The 18,476-nt window shown below is 43.6% G+C and overlaps 1 protein-coding gene across 4 annotated transcripts in view; it reads right to left on the bottom strand.

The window, feature by feature from the left end:
* The window catches only part of tns1b (tensin 1b), a 277,921-nt gene that overhangs the window by 183,523 nt on the left and 75,922 nt on the right, over window positions 1-18,476 (bottom strand). Inside the window, exon 1 of one of the 4 annotated variants that reach the window (XM_071340785.1) lies at window positions 11,270-11,793. The exons of the other annotated variants lie outside the window; for them this stretch is intronic. Coding sequence (XP_071196886.1) covers window positions 11,270-11,350 — 81 coding nt within the window. The 5' untranslated portion in view covers window positions 11,351-11,793. Of the gene's footprint in view, window positions 1-11,269; window positions 11,794-18,476 lie in introns of those variants that run through there. 4 annotated transcript variants of the gene reach the window in all.

Raw genomic sequence — 18,476 nt, 5'->3', positions numbered from 1 at the left:
ACATTTGAACATAAACATTGATTTTATCAAACAAAACTATGCTACATTTTATCTCTGGGACCCTCAGGATGACAACTCAGAGCAAGATTACTGAATGTAAGTACATTATTTATCTTCAGAGGTGAATGTATCAAACCAGTTGCCGTGATAAAAGTTCTTTGTTATTGTGCACTCTTCTCAAACAATAGAATTTTTCACTGTAAAAGCTACTGTTAATTGGACACAATTGCAGTTAGATTAACAAGAATGTAAGCTTTCTGTCCATACAAGAAATGTCTATGTCCCGGAAAGTTGGCTGTTGTATAAAATGTCCTTCTAGTCACATTAGCGCACGTTAGCAACAACCATCCCTGTTTAGGGACACCGATCCTGTAGGGCTTGTCAGTAAGCATTTCACTGTAAGGTCTACACCTATTGTATTCTGTGCATGTGACAAATCAAATTTGATTTGATGAAGGGAGGAATTTGACCTTTTCTTCCTCTCATCTCCTCCTCCTCTACGACTCTCCTTTCCTCCATCCACCGGCCTCACAATGGACAGTCACCTGATTTCATTTAGGGAGAAATGCACCTCAGGCATTCCAATCTTTCCCTCTCTGTCTCACTCCCTCTCTTTCTCTCAACATGCATTTTCATCTAAGTGAGGTGGATCCCAGGGAGAAAATTACTCAGTCATCCAGAAGTGAAGAGAGAAAATCATCCATTTATTCACAGGCTATCAACAGAATGGAAGGAGAGAAGCATTATGTACAGACTTTGAATCTAGTCTCAATCTACTATCGAGTTATGTTTATTTATTTAACCTTAATTTAACTAGGCAAGTCAGTTAAGAACAAATTCTTATTTGCCTACCCCGGACAATAATGGGCCAATTGTGCATCGCCATATGAGACTTCCAATCATGACCGGTTGTGATACAGCCTGGAATCAAACCAAGGTCTGTACTGAGATGCAGTGCATTAGACCACTGCGCCACTCGGGAGCCCATGTAAACAGTGGTTGTATGTGAATGTCAGTATGCATTAATACAGTGCATAAATCTTGCATAAACATGTTACATTTATGAGTCACAAATGTCTGTAAAATTGTACTTTGCACTATGCAAACATACTATATCTCACTACCAGTTAATTCAGTGTCAACCCACAACTGCTTAAGATAAACACCACTTTAGGTCTATATCCATTTAGACAACAACAAATGTATAGTCTGAACTGAAGTCATTAACAAGGTATAAAATGAAAAGACAGCTGAAAGTCTTTCAACTAAACTCACTGAAACCCAACTTCTAAACAGAACAATGACTTTGAACAATAACAATGCTTTGATTCTCAGTCTGCAGGTATCTGCAGGGATGGTTAACTCAAGTATGTTCCACCCCCAGAGGCAGACTGGATACAGTGGCTTCCGGTCACGTCGTCCAGTCCCGACCTGGGAGAAATAACAACCCACACTCTTCGGCTGTCCCCAAATGATAACCCGTTGAAGAACCCTTTTTGGTTCCAGGTAAAACTATTTTGGTTCCAGGTAGAGCCCTATTGAGTTCCATGTAGAACCATTTCCCCAGAAGGTTCTACATGGAACCCAAAATAGTTCTACCTGGAACCAAAAAGTGTTCTACCTGGAACCAAAAAGGGTTCTCCTATGGGGACTGCCGAAACAACCCTTTTGGAACTCAGCCACACAAAAAAAAAAAAGTACGTAGCGGCATCCTGGCGTCATGGCATCTACAAGCTCTACAAGAAAAAATAAACAATTTCCTGGTGCTTTCCCAACTCAAATTTAGTGCAATGTTGAGATAAAATAAAGACTTATTTAGGAAAATTCCACAAGGATAAAGAGACTATGATGATTAAGTTGAGAGAAGAGAGAGCAGGAAGTAAGGCCATTACACTATTAAAATGGTATGTCATAGCTTTTGTTTTGAATTCTTTAACCATTCTTTAATCATAACCATGCATGAAAAGCAGTTCAATTGGACTTGATATTGAATGACTTCGCATAATTCGTTTGGCGTAGTCAAACCAGAACATCATTTTCTCTCAGGAGCCGTAGAGACATTGCAGCAAATGGAAATGAATGTCAGAAATTGAGCAACACTGGAGAAGCACGCCCCAAAAACCTCTGCAAACCTCTTCCCGCAACCAGCCCGCTTTAATGGACCTAATCCATGCTCAGTTTAAAGTAACCAAGTTCATCATCAGAAATGAGCTCTTTGCCCAGAAAAGACAGCATGCATGCTTTCACCAGTGCTACAATTTGGCTTGATGATTGACAATTGATGAGGCTTCATAACCCCGAAAGTACTTTCTTTAAACTGATACAGACCTTTGAACATAATGGAGTGGGTGGTGGTAACATAAACCATGGCTTGCTCCACAACTTGTTATAGTACATAGGCCTAACGGTCATCCCACAAAGAACAACCACCTCACTATATGCCTCATAAAGGCATACACGCCCCTGTGGGACTTAGTCTCTATTATATCCCATCATAAATAATGAAGTTACACATGTATCTTAAACAGTGGTCTCCTTTTTGCACTCGTAACAAATTCCACACAGGAGATTTGTAGAATCTGATAAAGAAGGCTGTTTTATCTCAAGAAGCAGACACTGAAATACAACATGGTCTTTCTGTTTTGTGGCAACAGAGCAAATGAAAACATTAATGATAAAGTTAAGGGCATGAATTATGGTCGCTTCAGATTGGCTGCAAAGAGTAATGTTGTAACTGACAGACGCAGAAGCCATTGTTTGGCCACACTCTTTTTTTCACCATAAGTCGGTCAGACAATGCCTCCTTGGATGCTGGCAGCAAGGGAGGAGCTGGCAGACTACTGTATTCAGCTAGTGGGCACCTCGCCCAGCCTCAGACACACCTGTATCATTGCTGTTGTTGTTATCAGGGTGTAAAATCCCAGGCTGTCAGCAGACTAGCCCAATAATTACTTCTGGTTAGGAGAAGAGAGGCATCAATAATAGGAGCTAAAGAGCTTTATCAAGCAATGAAAAACAAACTTGGGGGTCTTTCTCAATTGTCTAAAGATCTGTCCTATTCTCCTCTTCTTCATCTGCACTGTTCTGAGAATACCTGATCAAGAGTAGGAAAGCCTAATGATGAGTTTCCACCACATTGTTTTTACCTTTTGAGCATTCTCTAGAAGAAGGGAATGAGATAATGGGAACGAGCTGAGGGGAAAAACTTTTAGACAATTGAGAAAGAGCCTTAGAATTAACCGCTTGTCACGGCAGTGGAGGTCTATTGGGCGAGTATTCATGTTGAAATGTTCTGGCATGGCTCACAATTGATTCAGGTGCTGAATGTATCAGAAGCTTAACATGGCCATATACGGTGAAGGCAGTGTTCACAAGCAAGCCAGAAAGTGGAGTTTATAGACGCAACAAGGGAACAAAACTGAGGCCACAATCCCTCACAATACAGGAACAATACAGGAATGCGTGAACTTTCATATTGACTCACACATAGCAGTCCATTTTTTTAACATACACACACACACCTACATACACATTTGAGCTCAGTAGCCTATGGTATGTAGCCACGGCCAGTTTGTGATGAGCTGTGAATGATTGAGGGATTGCAGAGGTAGATGCTGGGGAGGATGGAGGAGGTCTGGTCTCTCAGTTCTCATTTATGTCTCGCCCCACAGCCATGTCTCACTTCCTGTTCGATGAATCCTGACCTCCACTGGGCTCAGGTCCAGCCTAACCAACCCTGTCTATGAGTGATGTCACCTGCAAGGCTTTGTTGGACTCTCTTTCAGTTGAATTCCACAGTCTACAGAGCAAAATGTCTGTGGAGCATTTTGAAATACCATACTGACCAAAATAGTATTTGGCCATAACCTGCACTCTATCACTCAATCTATCTTATGCAGCAAACTTGACCTGTTTTAGCAAGAGACGACCACAAGAGTAGAACCCTATCTGATAATGCTAAATATAAGGTATGAGTCTTCTCACATGCAGCTCTAGACTCCAGGCTCCTCAGTCAAATATCGTAGCAGACTGGACGCAGCTCAGACCTGCAGAGAATTCCATAACACTTCATAAATGGCTTATTCACCTCAATTGCCTGCCTCGATCTGACTGCATTCATAAAGGGAGACCAAACTCAACTGAAGTCCTCGCTAGTGATCTTAATAATGTGGTGCTATTTCGTCTTCAAAGCCACAAGGGATTTTGTTTATTGGGAATGATTGATGCTGGTGATCAGGCTCTCTCTGAAGGATCATGGTCTGTTTCTATGACTAACTATGGGTAACCCCAACTGAAACAAAACAACTAAGCCAGAAATAAACCTGGGAAAGGTTAAATAGTTAAAGCCACAAGAAGAACATCAAAAGCTCCCCATATTAAAGCCAGTGTTTGGGACCTCCGCCAACGCTCAAAACAGTTGTTGATGAGTGACATGAACCATCTATGGAGAGTAGAGGATGGCAGCACTCTACACACATCTGGGTTGTTTTTTGTGGCAGCATGTGTGGACCCAATTCTCCACATTTTTTCTGTGGGTTGTCACAAACTATCGGCCTGTCTCATCAGAACACTTACTTCTGCTATTGATCCAATACAATATTGAAGCCATATTACAAAACAAATCAGAGAAAAGAGGACATGCATAGGGGAAAAAACTAGTCACACCGCTAACTAAGGCAATATTGAATCCCCAAAACAGGATATATTATGGAACTGGAAGACAGATGTTCTTTCTTATTGATCAGAGTATCTCTTTCCCAAAAGAAAATGTGAAAAACACAATACAGGTCTTCCAGCCAGAGTAGGGATGGGCAACGTTGATGTGGGTGGGGCTCACAAAGAATCTGAACTCATCATGAGGGGCCGCAGTGGCCCGCGGGTCTGCGTACCCGCATCCATACCCACATATTCAGTCAGAGCCTGTCCTAGCCTTTTGGGGGCCCTAAACAAAATGTTGCCGGGGGGCCCCCCACCTTGCGAGCAAAACATTTTAGCGGCCCCCCTCTTGGCAGCAGAGACAGCACAGTTTTTACTATGATATCTGCGTGAGTGTGACTAACAAAATCAATTTGCACCCCCGGCTGGAGTGTTTACGGACATGTTCAACCTCTCCCTATGCCAGTCTGTTGTCCCCACTTGCCGACCCCAGGTGGAGAGGGTAGGCAACAACACCTCCTCCCCGCTGATCCTCAACACGAGGGCCCCCTAGGGATGTGTGCTCAGCCCCCTCCTGTACTCCCTGTTCACCCAAGAATGCACGGCTACGCACAACTCCAACTCAACTCCATCAACAACTTTGCTGGCATCACAACAGTGGTAGACCTGATTACCAACAATGACCAGACAGCCTACAGGGAGAAGGTTAGACCCATGGTGGAGTGGTGCCAGGATAATAACCTCTCCCTTAATGTAAAACAAACAAAGGAGCTGATCGTGGACAACAGGAGACAGAGGAGAGGGCCGCAGTGGATAGGGTCAAAAGCTTCAAGTTCCTTGGCATGCACATCACTGAGGACCTGAAATGGTCCCGCCACACCGGCACCGTGGTGAATAAAGGCGCAACAGCGCCTCAACAACCACAGACGGCTGAAACAAAATCGTCATGGCCCCTAAGACCCTCACAAACTTCTACAGATGCATATTGAGAGCATTCTGTCGGGCTGCAAAACTACCTGGTACAACAACTGCACCGCCCTCAACCACATGGCTCTCCAGAGGGTGGTGCGGTCAGCCCAACGCATTACCGGGGGCACGCTGCCTGCCCTCCGGGACATTTACAGCACTCTGTGTCAAAGGAAGGCCAAAAAGTACATCAAGTACCCCAGCCATCCGAGCCATGGTCTATTCATTCTCCTACCTTCTGGCAGACAGAGATGTTACAGGACAGGTGCATCACAGCCAGGACCGAGAGACTGAAAAACAGCTTCTATCTCCAGGCCACCAGATTGCTGAAAAGCATCACTAGCCGATTTCCTGCCCAGTACTCTGCCCTGCACCTTGAGACAAATGCCTCATGTAAACTCAGCAAAAAAAGAAATGTCCCTTTTTCCGGACCCTGTCTTTCAAAACTAATTCGTAAAAATCCAAATAACTTCACAGATCTTCAATATAAAGGGTTTAAACACTGTTTCCCATGCTTGTTTAATGAACCATAAACAATTAATGAACATGCACCTGTGGAATGGTCGTTAAGACACTAACAGCTTACACACGGTAAGCAATTAAGGTCACAGTTATGAAAACTTAGGACACAAAAGAGGCCTTTCTACTGACTCTGAAAAACAGCAAAAGAAAGATGCCTAGGGTCCCTGCTCATCTGAGGGAACGTGCCTTAGGCATGCTACAAGGAGGCATGAGGACTGCAGATGTGGCCAGGGCAATAAATTGCAATGTCCGTACTGTGAGACGCCTAAGACAGCGCTACAGGGAGACAAGACGGACAGCTGATCGTCCTCGCAGTGGCAGACCACATGTAACAACACCTGCACAGGATCGTTACATCCGAACATCACACCTGCGGGACAGGTAAAGGATGTCAACAACCACTGCCCGAGTTACACCAGGAACGCACAATCCCTCCATCAGTGCTCAGACTGTCCGCAATAGGCTGCGAGAGGCTGGACTGAGGGCTTGTAGGCCTGTTGTAAGGCAGGTCCTCACCAGACATCATGTCGCCTATGGGCACAAACCCACCATCGCTGGACCAGACAGGACTGGCAGAAAGTGCTCTTCACTGACGAGTCGCGGTTTTGTCTCACCAGGGGTGATAGTCGGATTCGCATTTATCGTCGAAGGAATGAACGTTACACCGAGGCCTGTACTCTGGAGCGGGATCGATTTGGAGGTGGAGGGTCCGCCATGGTCTGGGGCGGTGTGTCACAGCATCATCGGACTGAGCTTGTTGTCATTGCAGGCAATCTCAACGCTGTGCGTTACAGGGAAGACATCCTCCTCCCTCATGTGGTACCCTTCCGGCAGGCTCATCCTGACATGACCCTCCAGCATGTCAATGCCACCAGACAGGAATGTCAGTGTTCTGCCATGGCCAGCGAAGAGCCCGGATCTCAATCCCATTGAGCATGTCTGGGACCTGTTGGATCGGAGGGTGAGGGCTAAGGCCATTCCCCCCAGAAATGTCCGGGAACTTGCAGGTGCCTTGGTGGAAGCGTGGGGTAACATCTCACAGCAAGAACAGGCAAATCTGGTGCTATCCATGAGGAGGAGATGCACTGCAGTACTTAATGCAGCTGGTGGCCACACCAGATACTGACTGTTACTTTGATTTTGACACCCCCCACCCACCCCAGTATATCTACTTTAACATTCATCTTCTGCACATCTACCATTCCAGTGTTTAACTGCTATATTGTAATTACTTCGCCACCATGGCCTATTTATTGCCTTACCTCCCTTATCTTACCTCATTTGCACATACTGTATATAGACTTTTTCTACTGTATTATTGACTGTATGTTTGTTTATTCCATGTGTAACTCTGTGTTGTTGTATGTGTCGAACTGCTTTGCTTTATCTTGGCCAGGTCGCAGTTGCAAATGAGAACTTGTTCTCAACTAGCCTACCTGGTTAAATAAAGGTGAAATAAAAAATAAAAAAATTGTTCAGGGACACATTATTCCATTTCTGTTAGTCACAAGTCTGTGGAGCTTGTTCAGTTTATGTCTCAGTTATTGAATCTTGTTATGTTCATACAGACATTTACACGTTAAGTTTGCAATAAACGCAGTTGACAGTGAGAGGACGTTTCTTTTTTGCTGAGTTTATATAGTAATTGAAACGCTGACCACCTCATATTCTGTTTATATACTGTTGTTTACTCACTGTGTATGTATTTACTGTATTCTCAACATACCCCATCCTAATATACCTACTACTGTACATACCATTTTCTTTCCAAATGATATACTGTTTATACACACTACTTATTTCTATGCTGGATTCTGACACATGCTCACTATAGAAATATACTCTGGGTTGTTAATTGACCCGTTCTGTCATTTCTTGATTTCTTGTTTAGATGTTTTGATTATTTGTGTATTTGTATTGTATTTGCGAGACATTCTACTGCATTGTTGAAACTAGAAACAAGCATTTCACTGCTCCTGTTATAACTTCTGCAAATCTGTGTACACGACCAATAAATGTTGATTTGATTTAAACAAACTGGGATAGGAACGTAGAGCCATTCCAGATTGGAGTTCAAATCCATGTGGAGATGGCGAGAGGGCCAGGGAAGGCTGAGGGCCAATCTTAAACACCCTTTTATGTAGTGAGAAGGAGTGGTGGTCTTCTCTTCGTAACGCCGTTCAGAGTTTCACTTTTCCGCGCCATTGCTGCACCATGAACTAATGGAACTTACACCACACACAGAGTGGAACTCCGAGATAAAGTATGTGTCCGATTGAACGTGATTGGGAATGATGAAATGGAGGAGGCATGCCGGAAAAGGGACTGCATGGCAAATCCATTATGTCTGCAAAACATTTGGGCAACATATAGCCAGATGTTGCAATTACAGAAACGCTGCCATATTTCAAAGGGGCCCCACATGTGCAACTGTCTTTCACTCAAATCATAGGTAATCCTATATGAACGGGGGGGGGGGGGGAAACCAGCTACAGGACAAAGAGATAGAAAGAGGGGGAGACTGAGGTAAATGAGCAGAGGGGAGTTTAGATAGAAATAAAAGAGATGGTGTTAGAGATGTAGGAAATACAAATCCTCAACCAACTAAGCACCGTATCTAGAATTAGGTTTCTGTGTACCCCAGACTGGGGCCTTTGAGACACTGACCACTACAACACCCCAGCATGAGCCGACTCTGGACCTGCACTGAGAAGACTATACTGTCCTGGTCTCCAGATTGACTAAATGTAGGTTAATGGACATTGATCATTCCATTAAGCTATTTGACCACTTTGACAGCTTGGAGGTTTACGCTAGGGTCAATATTTGCTCTGGCTTATAGTTGTAGGTGACACTCTGAAGTAGTGTTGTTTTAAATCAGAGGCTCATGGCAGCAAGAAATGTTTACTTTAAAATCCTTCTTTAAACCCTTGCATATTGGTAGAAGTGGCCATTAATACACCACTGAAGGTCCTATTTAAATCTGTACACTTTGCACTTAAAAAGGAATTTCAATCATAAGTTGAAATCTGAGGTTTTGTTCTTAACCTTCTGATACGTTATCAGCACTTGAACTGATGATGTCACAGACTTATAACCACTCCCATTAGTACCGCTAAGGTTCATAGAGCAGAGGGAATGTACCCATGTGACATCATACTTAGTTAACTCCTTTTTCTGTAGTGTTGGGGCTCAAACATTGTACACTCTTTATAACAAGTATTCTCTTCCAGTCACCTTGCTCATGAAAGACTTATGCAACCTAAGAATGACCCTCACTGACAAGATTATGTTTCTTGGCATATTTTCAAGCCTTTTTAGAGGACAGTTGATTTGTTTGCCATTGGCCTTTTCTGAGAAACTCTGGAAAACTGTCCATAAACCCATTGTGGATCTTATCAATAATTCACAAGTGTATTGTGGAAGAACATCCTGAGATTGGTGTTTCAGGTATCGGTGTTGTCCTCTTGCAAGGTCTTCTCTCGCGCCTTCTTATGCCATCCCCTTCTCTCTTTGCCCTTCCAGTTGGCCAGTGTCTTCTGCGACTTCATTTCCTGCATCTTGACTGTCATTTTCTGTCATTTCATGTAATTTCCTATTTTCCTAAAGATAATTTTTCTGTCTGTAGCAGAAAAATCTGAATTCAGCCAAGACAGTTCAGACGTTCTGGGCTTGCGGGGGGGAAAGGATCCTCCTCTTTCTGCTTGCCTAGCAGATAGCGCCAGTCTGGTTCATAGAGGAGGTCTGTTTCCTGCATCTCCCTTCACTAGACAGTAAATGATTCTGCAGCTGGAAACACATCACTCTTCATTGTGGCCCTCACTCTTGAGCTTGGTGTCCAAGCCACCTCAGCCTATACTCCATTCCCTGACTTTACCAACAACAAAAAAACGGAAACATACCTTATTAATGTATGACTCAAATAGTGAAATAAAATCACTGAATGACTTATTGATAAATAGACTCCCCTCATTGGTAGACGCTTCCAGGTTTCATAAAAAGATGTGAGCCTGGCAGCGGTTATGTAAACAAACATTCTTCATGAACGTTACTGAGAGAGGTTTGATTGAATTTCACCCTAAAGTAAGTTGCATTGTTATACAGCCTCCTAATGCAGTCAATCAGTGACTAGGACCTTAGCTAGTGGGCTTTGGTGTCCTTTAACAATCCCCCTGCCCTAAAGGGAATAATGCTGATGAACTAATCAAGGGGTCAGTTAAGTCTCTCCAGCTGACCTCAATCAGCTGCACTGTGGTTCTTCTCTCAATTAAGTTCTTCTAAAAGTATATGGGTTGATCTGAAAACATAGACTACCAGTATGGTGGACATGGCCACTATGGCCACTATTTGTTTTCACCTGTCCAGTTATTTCACGTCACTGATGAAGGGTAATGGGAAGAACGTAGTAGAACATAGTTCACAAATGTGAAACACAAGCCTTTGTGCACATGTTCATACTTCTGAACATTCGGACATTCTCAGCACAGCTCCGAAAGCACACACACATACACACACACACAAACACACACCCCTTGCAGAGAGCAAAACACACGTTAGATTGAATTATACAAGAGAGAGCAAAAATAGCTTTGTGTCTCGGCCAGGCAGAGAGAGAGGGAGAGAGAGGGAGAGAGAGAGCGAGTCAGACTGAACCAGCTTTTAAGGGAAGGGTAAAGATGACAGGAATGGGTCAACTCAGAGATTAAGGGAAAACAGTCATCCCTCTCTCGCTCACTCTCTCTCACAACTTCTCTGACTGAAGTTTCCCCCCTCTTCATCTCTCACCCCCAACAATCCAGCACCCTAATACCCTCACTCCCCATTGGCAGTGCAGACCACCCAGACCACCCAACAGGCCCTCAGACCCCCATTCCACTTCAATGGGTTGACCACCCTACATAATCCCCTTGGGAAGTGTAGTCCATCCAGTTTACCTGGAGAAATGACATGAAAACAGACTCCCAAACACACAAACACCACACACAAAAACACCACACACAAGAGCACACACACACAAAAACAGACCCCCACCCCCTACCCCTCACATGCATACACCCACAAACACACACACACCAATACAGTCTCACAACACACCCACACACATTTACAGACAAACACAGCTCACCCAGAACATGCAGGAGAGGCAGACCCAGGTGCGGGCTTGCCCAGCTAGGGCTGCGGGCAGGCTGAGAGACACAGAAGGCATATTTCCTTCCTTCTGGTGGATGCTGCTATTGCTCTTGCTACTCCAGACTGACCACTGGATCCCAACTAGTATTCCAGACCTGCCACAGGATTCCCAACTAGTCCAAACAGGAGGGATATCCAGCACCGCAAATCCATGACACGTCAGGGAAGACCAGAAAGGGTGACTGCTGCAGCTCTCCTTCTTTCTCTCTCAATCTCTCACATGCGTACTTGATCCCCTTCACTCACTCTCTAACTCACTTGCTTCTTGTTTATATTTAGTTCCCTACTCTCTATTTCCCTCTCTGTCTCTGTCTCTCTCTCTCTGCCTCTCCAACTCAACTTTGTCCCTCCTCTTGCTCTCTTTTCCCCAACTCTTATTTTATCCCCCGTGCCTCTCCTCTCTCTCTTTTCTCCAGTGTCTCTCTTTCCATCTCCCTCCACTGAGGGAACTTTCACAAAGCTTTTTGGGGTCAGGCTGCTCCTCTCCGCGGGAGCAAAGGGGGAGGTGTTCAGAAAAGGGGCTCCGTTTATTCTCCATCCCTCTCCCCCTCCTCTCTTAGCCACCCGCCCCTCTCTCGACCCCCTCTCCTCATTCTTAATTTCATTCATTCCTTGAACTCTCCCTCCTCTCCACTCCTTCCCTCTTTCTCACCTCCCCCATCCCTCGTTCCCTGGTTTTTCCTAGCTAACTTTGCTCACTCATGTCTGTGCTAACGTTGCTTAAATTTTTCATTAACTCCCTTTTTCTTTCCCTCTCTTCTTCCCTCCCTCCCTCCCTGCATCCCCTATATCCACTCTCCTGCTTGTTTCAACTCCGCTTCACTGTCCGGACAATCCTGGCTCCCTCACCGTACCGTCAAACTCCTGACTGAAAATCTCTTCTGCTCGGTGGTCTCATCTAGTTTGCTTCCTCCCCAAAATAAACCAGGACCAGGCCCGGAAGACACATTGCTTTTTCTCTTTGCTTTCAAGGCCACAACAATCAAAGAGCCCCCCTCTAAAAGAGAAAGAAAAGACTCTGACCCCCTACTATAGAGAAAGAACACAGCAGGACTGGGAAGAAAAGCTGCTTCATTAAGTTCTCAATGGTCATCAATGGGCCACGTTAGCCCTGGCTTTTCTAAGTCTCTCTAGTCTCCCCTGTGCGTCTTTCACACATGCACACTCACACACCCTTTCACGTCTTTCGCATGCACGCACGCACGCACGCACGCACGCACGCACGCACGCACACACACACACACGCACACACACACGCACGCACGCACACACACACGCACACACACACACACACACACACACACACACACACACACACACACACACACACACACACACACACACACACACACACACACACACACACACACACACACACACACACACACACACACACACAAACACACACACAGTATGAAAGAGGACTAATCCCATGGTATTTCCTCTCAGTCACCTTATCGAGATGAACCAGCTCAGTGTTAACGTGTTTCAGTGTTAAAGTCCAGAACCCTTCCACTAATGTTTCACCTATTACACCACAATGTTCACATAGTGCTCTTGACTAGAAGAGGGTAGAATGGGCGCGAATACTTTTTATCAATTGGTTGGAGTTTTCAATCGTTTTTTAATTGGGGACACAATAGAACTATCTTTATGTGGCAAAGCAATTATTGGAGTGAACAATCTCGATGATGACTGTTTGACCTTTCTATTCCAGACAGTATTCCTTTCCACTATAAACTCTGATAAAGAAAAGGAAAAAGTGCCCACCAGTCTTTCAGTGGGATTGCCTCTCCTCCTTCTCTGGTCTCTGTGGCGGTCGGAGAGCGTGAACGTAAAGTGCTGTGCCAATCTGCTACTAGAAATCATGAAATACTCTTTGCGTGTGTGTGATCGACGACATGACTGTCGGAGGGCGCAGAATCACTGATCAACAAATCCCCTTGCATCCCAAATAACTACTCATTATGTGATCAAAATGTGCAAATAATAGACTAGCCCTGCTCAAACTGACCCTCTCAAACACACGATCACATGAGGGGCAGTGGAGAAAAGGGTGTAGTTTTAGGACTACATCAGAGTAGAGGTTGAGTCAGTGTAATACTAGGTGTTGACTTCCTCTCATAGAGATTAGTTGTACTTGTGTAATGCCATGGTCATTGAAGCAACGCCCCTCTCTAGCCTTCTCCTGCTACCGTCTGTAGTTCCCACCTGGTCACTCCTGTGTGGGGTTACTGGGGTAAACGTTCTGTTTGTTTACTTCATCTTCATGTGTAAGGGCTCTGACCGAGTGGTAAGGGACAAGATCTGAAATCTTTCAAGTTCTTTTAGCGTTTGCTCTAGCCTGCCTGCATTGCCAGGGGGGTGGGGTTGCAGTTTTGTGACTATTCTATTGGTTCCATTGCGCCAGGCAAGCTCAATTAAGCACAGATAAAGTATTTTAAATTATTTCAAATAGTATTTGAACCCAGGTCTGTTAAGGAGAACTTCCCACTTAATCCTTGTGGGACAGCACTAACAGAATTCCATAGGGTCAAGGGTCAAAGACTTTGGATCTAACCATTACAACCATAAGATGCACCCTTGGGAACACAGGCATAGCCATGAGCTAGAAAGGGGGGGCCACACCAGCGAAACACCAGCAAAACATTGACAACCATTTCACGGGTGACCTGTACGCTCAAAATCACTGTCCCGTCTGCAAATCAAATCAAACTTTATTTGTCACATGCGCTGAATACAACAAGTGTAGATCTTACCGTGAAATACCTACTTACAAACCCTTAACCAACAGTGCAGTTCAAGAAAGAGTTAAGGAAATATTTACCAAATAAACTAAAGTAAAAAATAATAAACACAATAAAATAACGAGGCTATATACAGGGGGTACCGGTACCGAGTCAATGTGCGGGAGTACAAGTTAGTCGAGTTAATTTGTACATGTAGGTAGGGGTGAAGTGACTATGCATAGATAATAAACAGCGAGTAGCAGCAGTGTACAAAACAAATGGGGGGGTGTCAATGTAAATAGACCGGTGGCCATTTGATTAACTCTTCAGCAGTCTTATGGCTTGGGGGTAGAAGCTGTTACGGAGCCTTTCCGGTCCCACTTGCCGTGCTGAAGCAGAGAAAAGTCTATGACTTGGGTGACTGGAGTCTCTGAAAATATTTTGGGCTTTCCTCTGTTTTTCATATGACGTGATTGAATATGATCTGCATGACTGAAATCTTATGTTTGCGACACAAACTGAAGACACAATTGTCTCAAAATAGGTGTATTCCCACTCACAAGGCATAGTGGCCCCTGGTGGACATTTGCTATATCGCTTTTCCAAATTCTCGTAAGGCTGCATGTGTCAAGAAAACAGGGACATAGGGCTAATTACACACATACACACACACACTCAGCATCGTCTCCGGAAATCACCAGATCAGTGCACATTACAGGCATCCCCCTGTGCCTTTGATAAGGACAGAGTGTGGACAAAGCTATCAGCAGGACAGCTATGATTACCCCCTTTATCCCTTCAGATCAGTGCCCCAGTCGCCAGCAGTCCCTGCTCCCCAGCCTGGTGAATGAAACAGGACACATGTCATCAGATGTGACAGTATCACAAACCATCATCTACAGGAGCATGGATGGAAGGCATACAGGAATAAATATAAAGAAGGACAAACACATCCTCTTTATGTGTGTGCATGCGTGTGCGTGTGTGTGAGCGTGTGTGCGTGCGTGCGTGTGTGTGTCAGTGAAAGATCCTCAGAGAAGGAACATTTCAGAAAAATGTAAGTAGTGAAACATTGAAAAAGTTTTAAATAAAACTACACGAAATACATTCACGTCACCAAATAATTGATTAAAACACACTGTTTTGCAATGAAGGTCTACAGTAGCCTCAACAGCACCCTCTAGGGTAGTGCCATGGTTAAGCCGGAGGCAGCTATTTTCCATCCTCTGGGTACATTGACTTCAATACAAAACCTCAGAGGCTCGTGGTTCTCACCCCTTCCATAGACTTACACAGTAATTATGACGACTTCCAGAGAACGTCCTCCAACCTATCAGAGCTCTTTCAGTATGAACTGACATGTTGTCCATCTAATCAAAGGATCAGAAAATGTATCTAGTAGTGATGGGGTGAAAAATAGATAAGGTTATATACGGATATAATTTTTTAAGATATATTGTATCTTATCATTTTGACAATATCAAAATATTATTTTTGCGGTAGTTGGCTGTACCTGCACAAAAATCCAGTATTTTTATTTTATAGTTTGTGCTCCATCTTCTTTTTAAATAGAAACCAATTTGTTTTCAGCACTTTTATTTCCATGACTGATCAAAACAAATTTCCTCATGGCATCCCTCTGCAGCAGACATACTGTTTGGTGAGAAATATGTTTGCAAAACATGAAATCGCAATAAAATGACAGCACTGAATCTTAAAAGGATCGGACACTTTTTTTTTCCAATTTTCGCCTAAAATGACATACCCAAATCTAACTGCCTATAGCTCAGGACCTGAAGCAAGGATATGCATATTCTTGATACCATTTGAAAGGAAACACTTTGAAATTTGTGGAAATGTGAAATGAATGTAGGAGAATGCAATAAATATAGAATCGTGACAATCGTGAGAATCCCAATACATATCGTATCGGCACCTAAGTATGGTGATAATATCGTATTGTGAGTTCAATTCCCATCCCCTCGAATCTAGTACTGATAGCATGAGCTACAGCTAGCTAGCACTGCAGTGCATAAAGTGTGAATAGTAGTTGACTAAAAGAGAAACACAATAGCTAAACAGGTATGAATAAATTAATTTATCCTAGCTAGTTGGCTAGCCAATACTGCAACTCCTACAAGTCAAGCAAGCTTTTGGTTTTATTAATTTATTGCTACCAGGGCCCGCCGGTGTAACTGCTTGCTTTACACTGTACTGCATGATTGTACACATGGATTGGATTGTGGGTTTACTAACACGTTAGTTCTAGTTTGTTGACTACCTTTATAACATTAACCTTTTCACAGGTACCAACAAACAGGTGTGATCATTCTACGGTGGTCCCCGAAGCGTACGCTCAAACCAATGTGATTAGAACGCTTATTTAGAACGTCCAGTTTCGATTGACGCAACAATCAGAATTTGGGCTGGAGAAACAGTTTTTTCACAGAAACATTTTGCACAAACACAGTCCTTACAAAGTTATGTCCAGAATGTGACCAGTTAATGTTTGGATGCCATGTTCAGACATCCACAGAAGTAGCTACAGCATAACACAATCATCCAAACCGGAAAATGTAGGCTACATTTGTCCTAGCGCTAACTGAGGAAAGATTGACGTAACACAAGCGTTCATATTTTTATAACTCTCGGCTGACAGAAACTACAATATGAATTAGCTAATAGCAATTACTATGTATAATTAATCACATCACAGCTGAGCTCAGCATTGATCTAAATAATTGAGTAAAATACTTTCTCGAAATTTCAAGTACACTGACGATGGGTAGTTTATGCACACCGCCATGTTTTTTCCCCGCATCAACCAAAGATAATAAGAGGAAACAAGATGAGTTTGGTCTGTTTATAGTATGCATGTTGAAGCGGGTGCGTTCTCTACGATCATTCACAACCCTTCATTCACTTCTGGGAAGTTTACCCGAAAGATGAGTGAACCATTCCTTCACCTCATTATAACATATTTGGTCTGACAGATGTTTACGTGACACCCAGAATGCATTGTATAATGTCAACAAACATGGTGCCACACATACAGTTGAAGTTGGAAGTTTACATACACCATAGACAAATACATTTAAACTCAGTTTTTCACAATTCCTGGCATTTAATCCAAGCAAAAAATCCCTGTCTAGGTCAGAATAATAGTTGAGAGAATTATTTATTTCAGCTTTTATTTCTTTCATCACATTCAGTGGCTCAGAAGTTTACATACAATCAATTAGCATTTTGTTGCATTGCCTTTAAATTGTTTAACTTTTCGGGTAGCCTTTCACGAGTTCCCACAATAGGTTGGGTGAATTTTGGCCCATTCCTCCTGACAGAGCTAGTGTAACTGAGTCAGGTTTGTAGGCCTCTTGCACGCACACACTTTTTCAGTTCTGCCCACAAATGTTCTATAGGATTGAGGTCAGGGCTTTGTGATGGTCACTCCAATACCTTAACTTTGTTGTCCTTAAGCCATTTTGCCACAACTTTGGAAGTATGCTTGGGGTCATTGTCCATTTGGAAGACCCATTTGCGACCAAGCTTTAACTTACAGACTGATGTCTTGAGATGTTGCTTCAATATATCCACATAACTTTCCTACCTCATGATGCCATTTATTTTGTGAAGTGCACCAGTCCCTCTTGCAGCAAAGCACCCCCAGAACATGATGCTGCCACCCCCATGCTTCACGGTTGGGATGGTGTTCTTCGACTTGCAAGCCTCCCCCTTTTTTCCCAAACATAACGATGGTCATTATGGCCAGACAGTTCTATTTTTGTTTGATCAGACCAAAGGACATTTCTCCAAAAAGTACGATCTTTGTCCCAATGTGCAGTTGCAAAGTCTGGATTTTTTTATGGCGGTTTTAGAGCAGTGGCTTCTTCCTTGCTGAGCAGCCTTTCAGGTTATGTCGATATAGTACTTGTTTTACTGTGGATATAGATACTTTTGTACCTGTTTCCTCCAGCATCTTCACAAGGTCCTTTGCTGTTGTTCTGGGATTGATTTGCACTTTTTGCACCAAAGTACATTCATCTCCAGGAGACAGAACGCGCATGCCTGAGTGGTATGACGGCTGTGTAGTCTCATGGTGTTTATACTTGTGTACTATTGTTTGTACAGATGAACATGGTACCTTCAGGTGTTTGGAAATTTCTCCCAAGGATGAACCAGACTTGCGGAGGTCCACAATTTATTTTCTGGGGTCTTGGCTGATTTATTTTGATTTTCCCATGATGTCAAGCAAAGAGGCACTGAGTTTGAAGGTAGGCCTTGAAATACATCCACAGGTACAAGCTGTTTAAAGGCACAGTCAACTTAGTGTAACTTAGTGTAACTTCTGACACACTGGAATTGTGATACAGTGAATTATAAGAGAAATAATCTGGCTGTAAATAATTGTTGGAA

The sequence above is a fragment of the Salvelinus alpinus genome, chromosome 14 (genome assembly GCF_045679555.1).
Source record: "Salvelinus alpinus chromosome 14, SLU_Salpinus.1, whole genome shotgun sequence".
Taxonomy (NCBI): domain Eukaryota; kingdom Metazoa; phylum Chordata; class Actinopteri; order Salmoniformes; family Salmonidae; genus Salvelinus; species Salvelinus alpinus.
The sequence above is the reverse complement of the archived record's forward strand: the minus strand, read 5'-3'. Positions and strand labels throughout refer to the sequence as shown.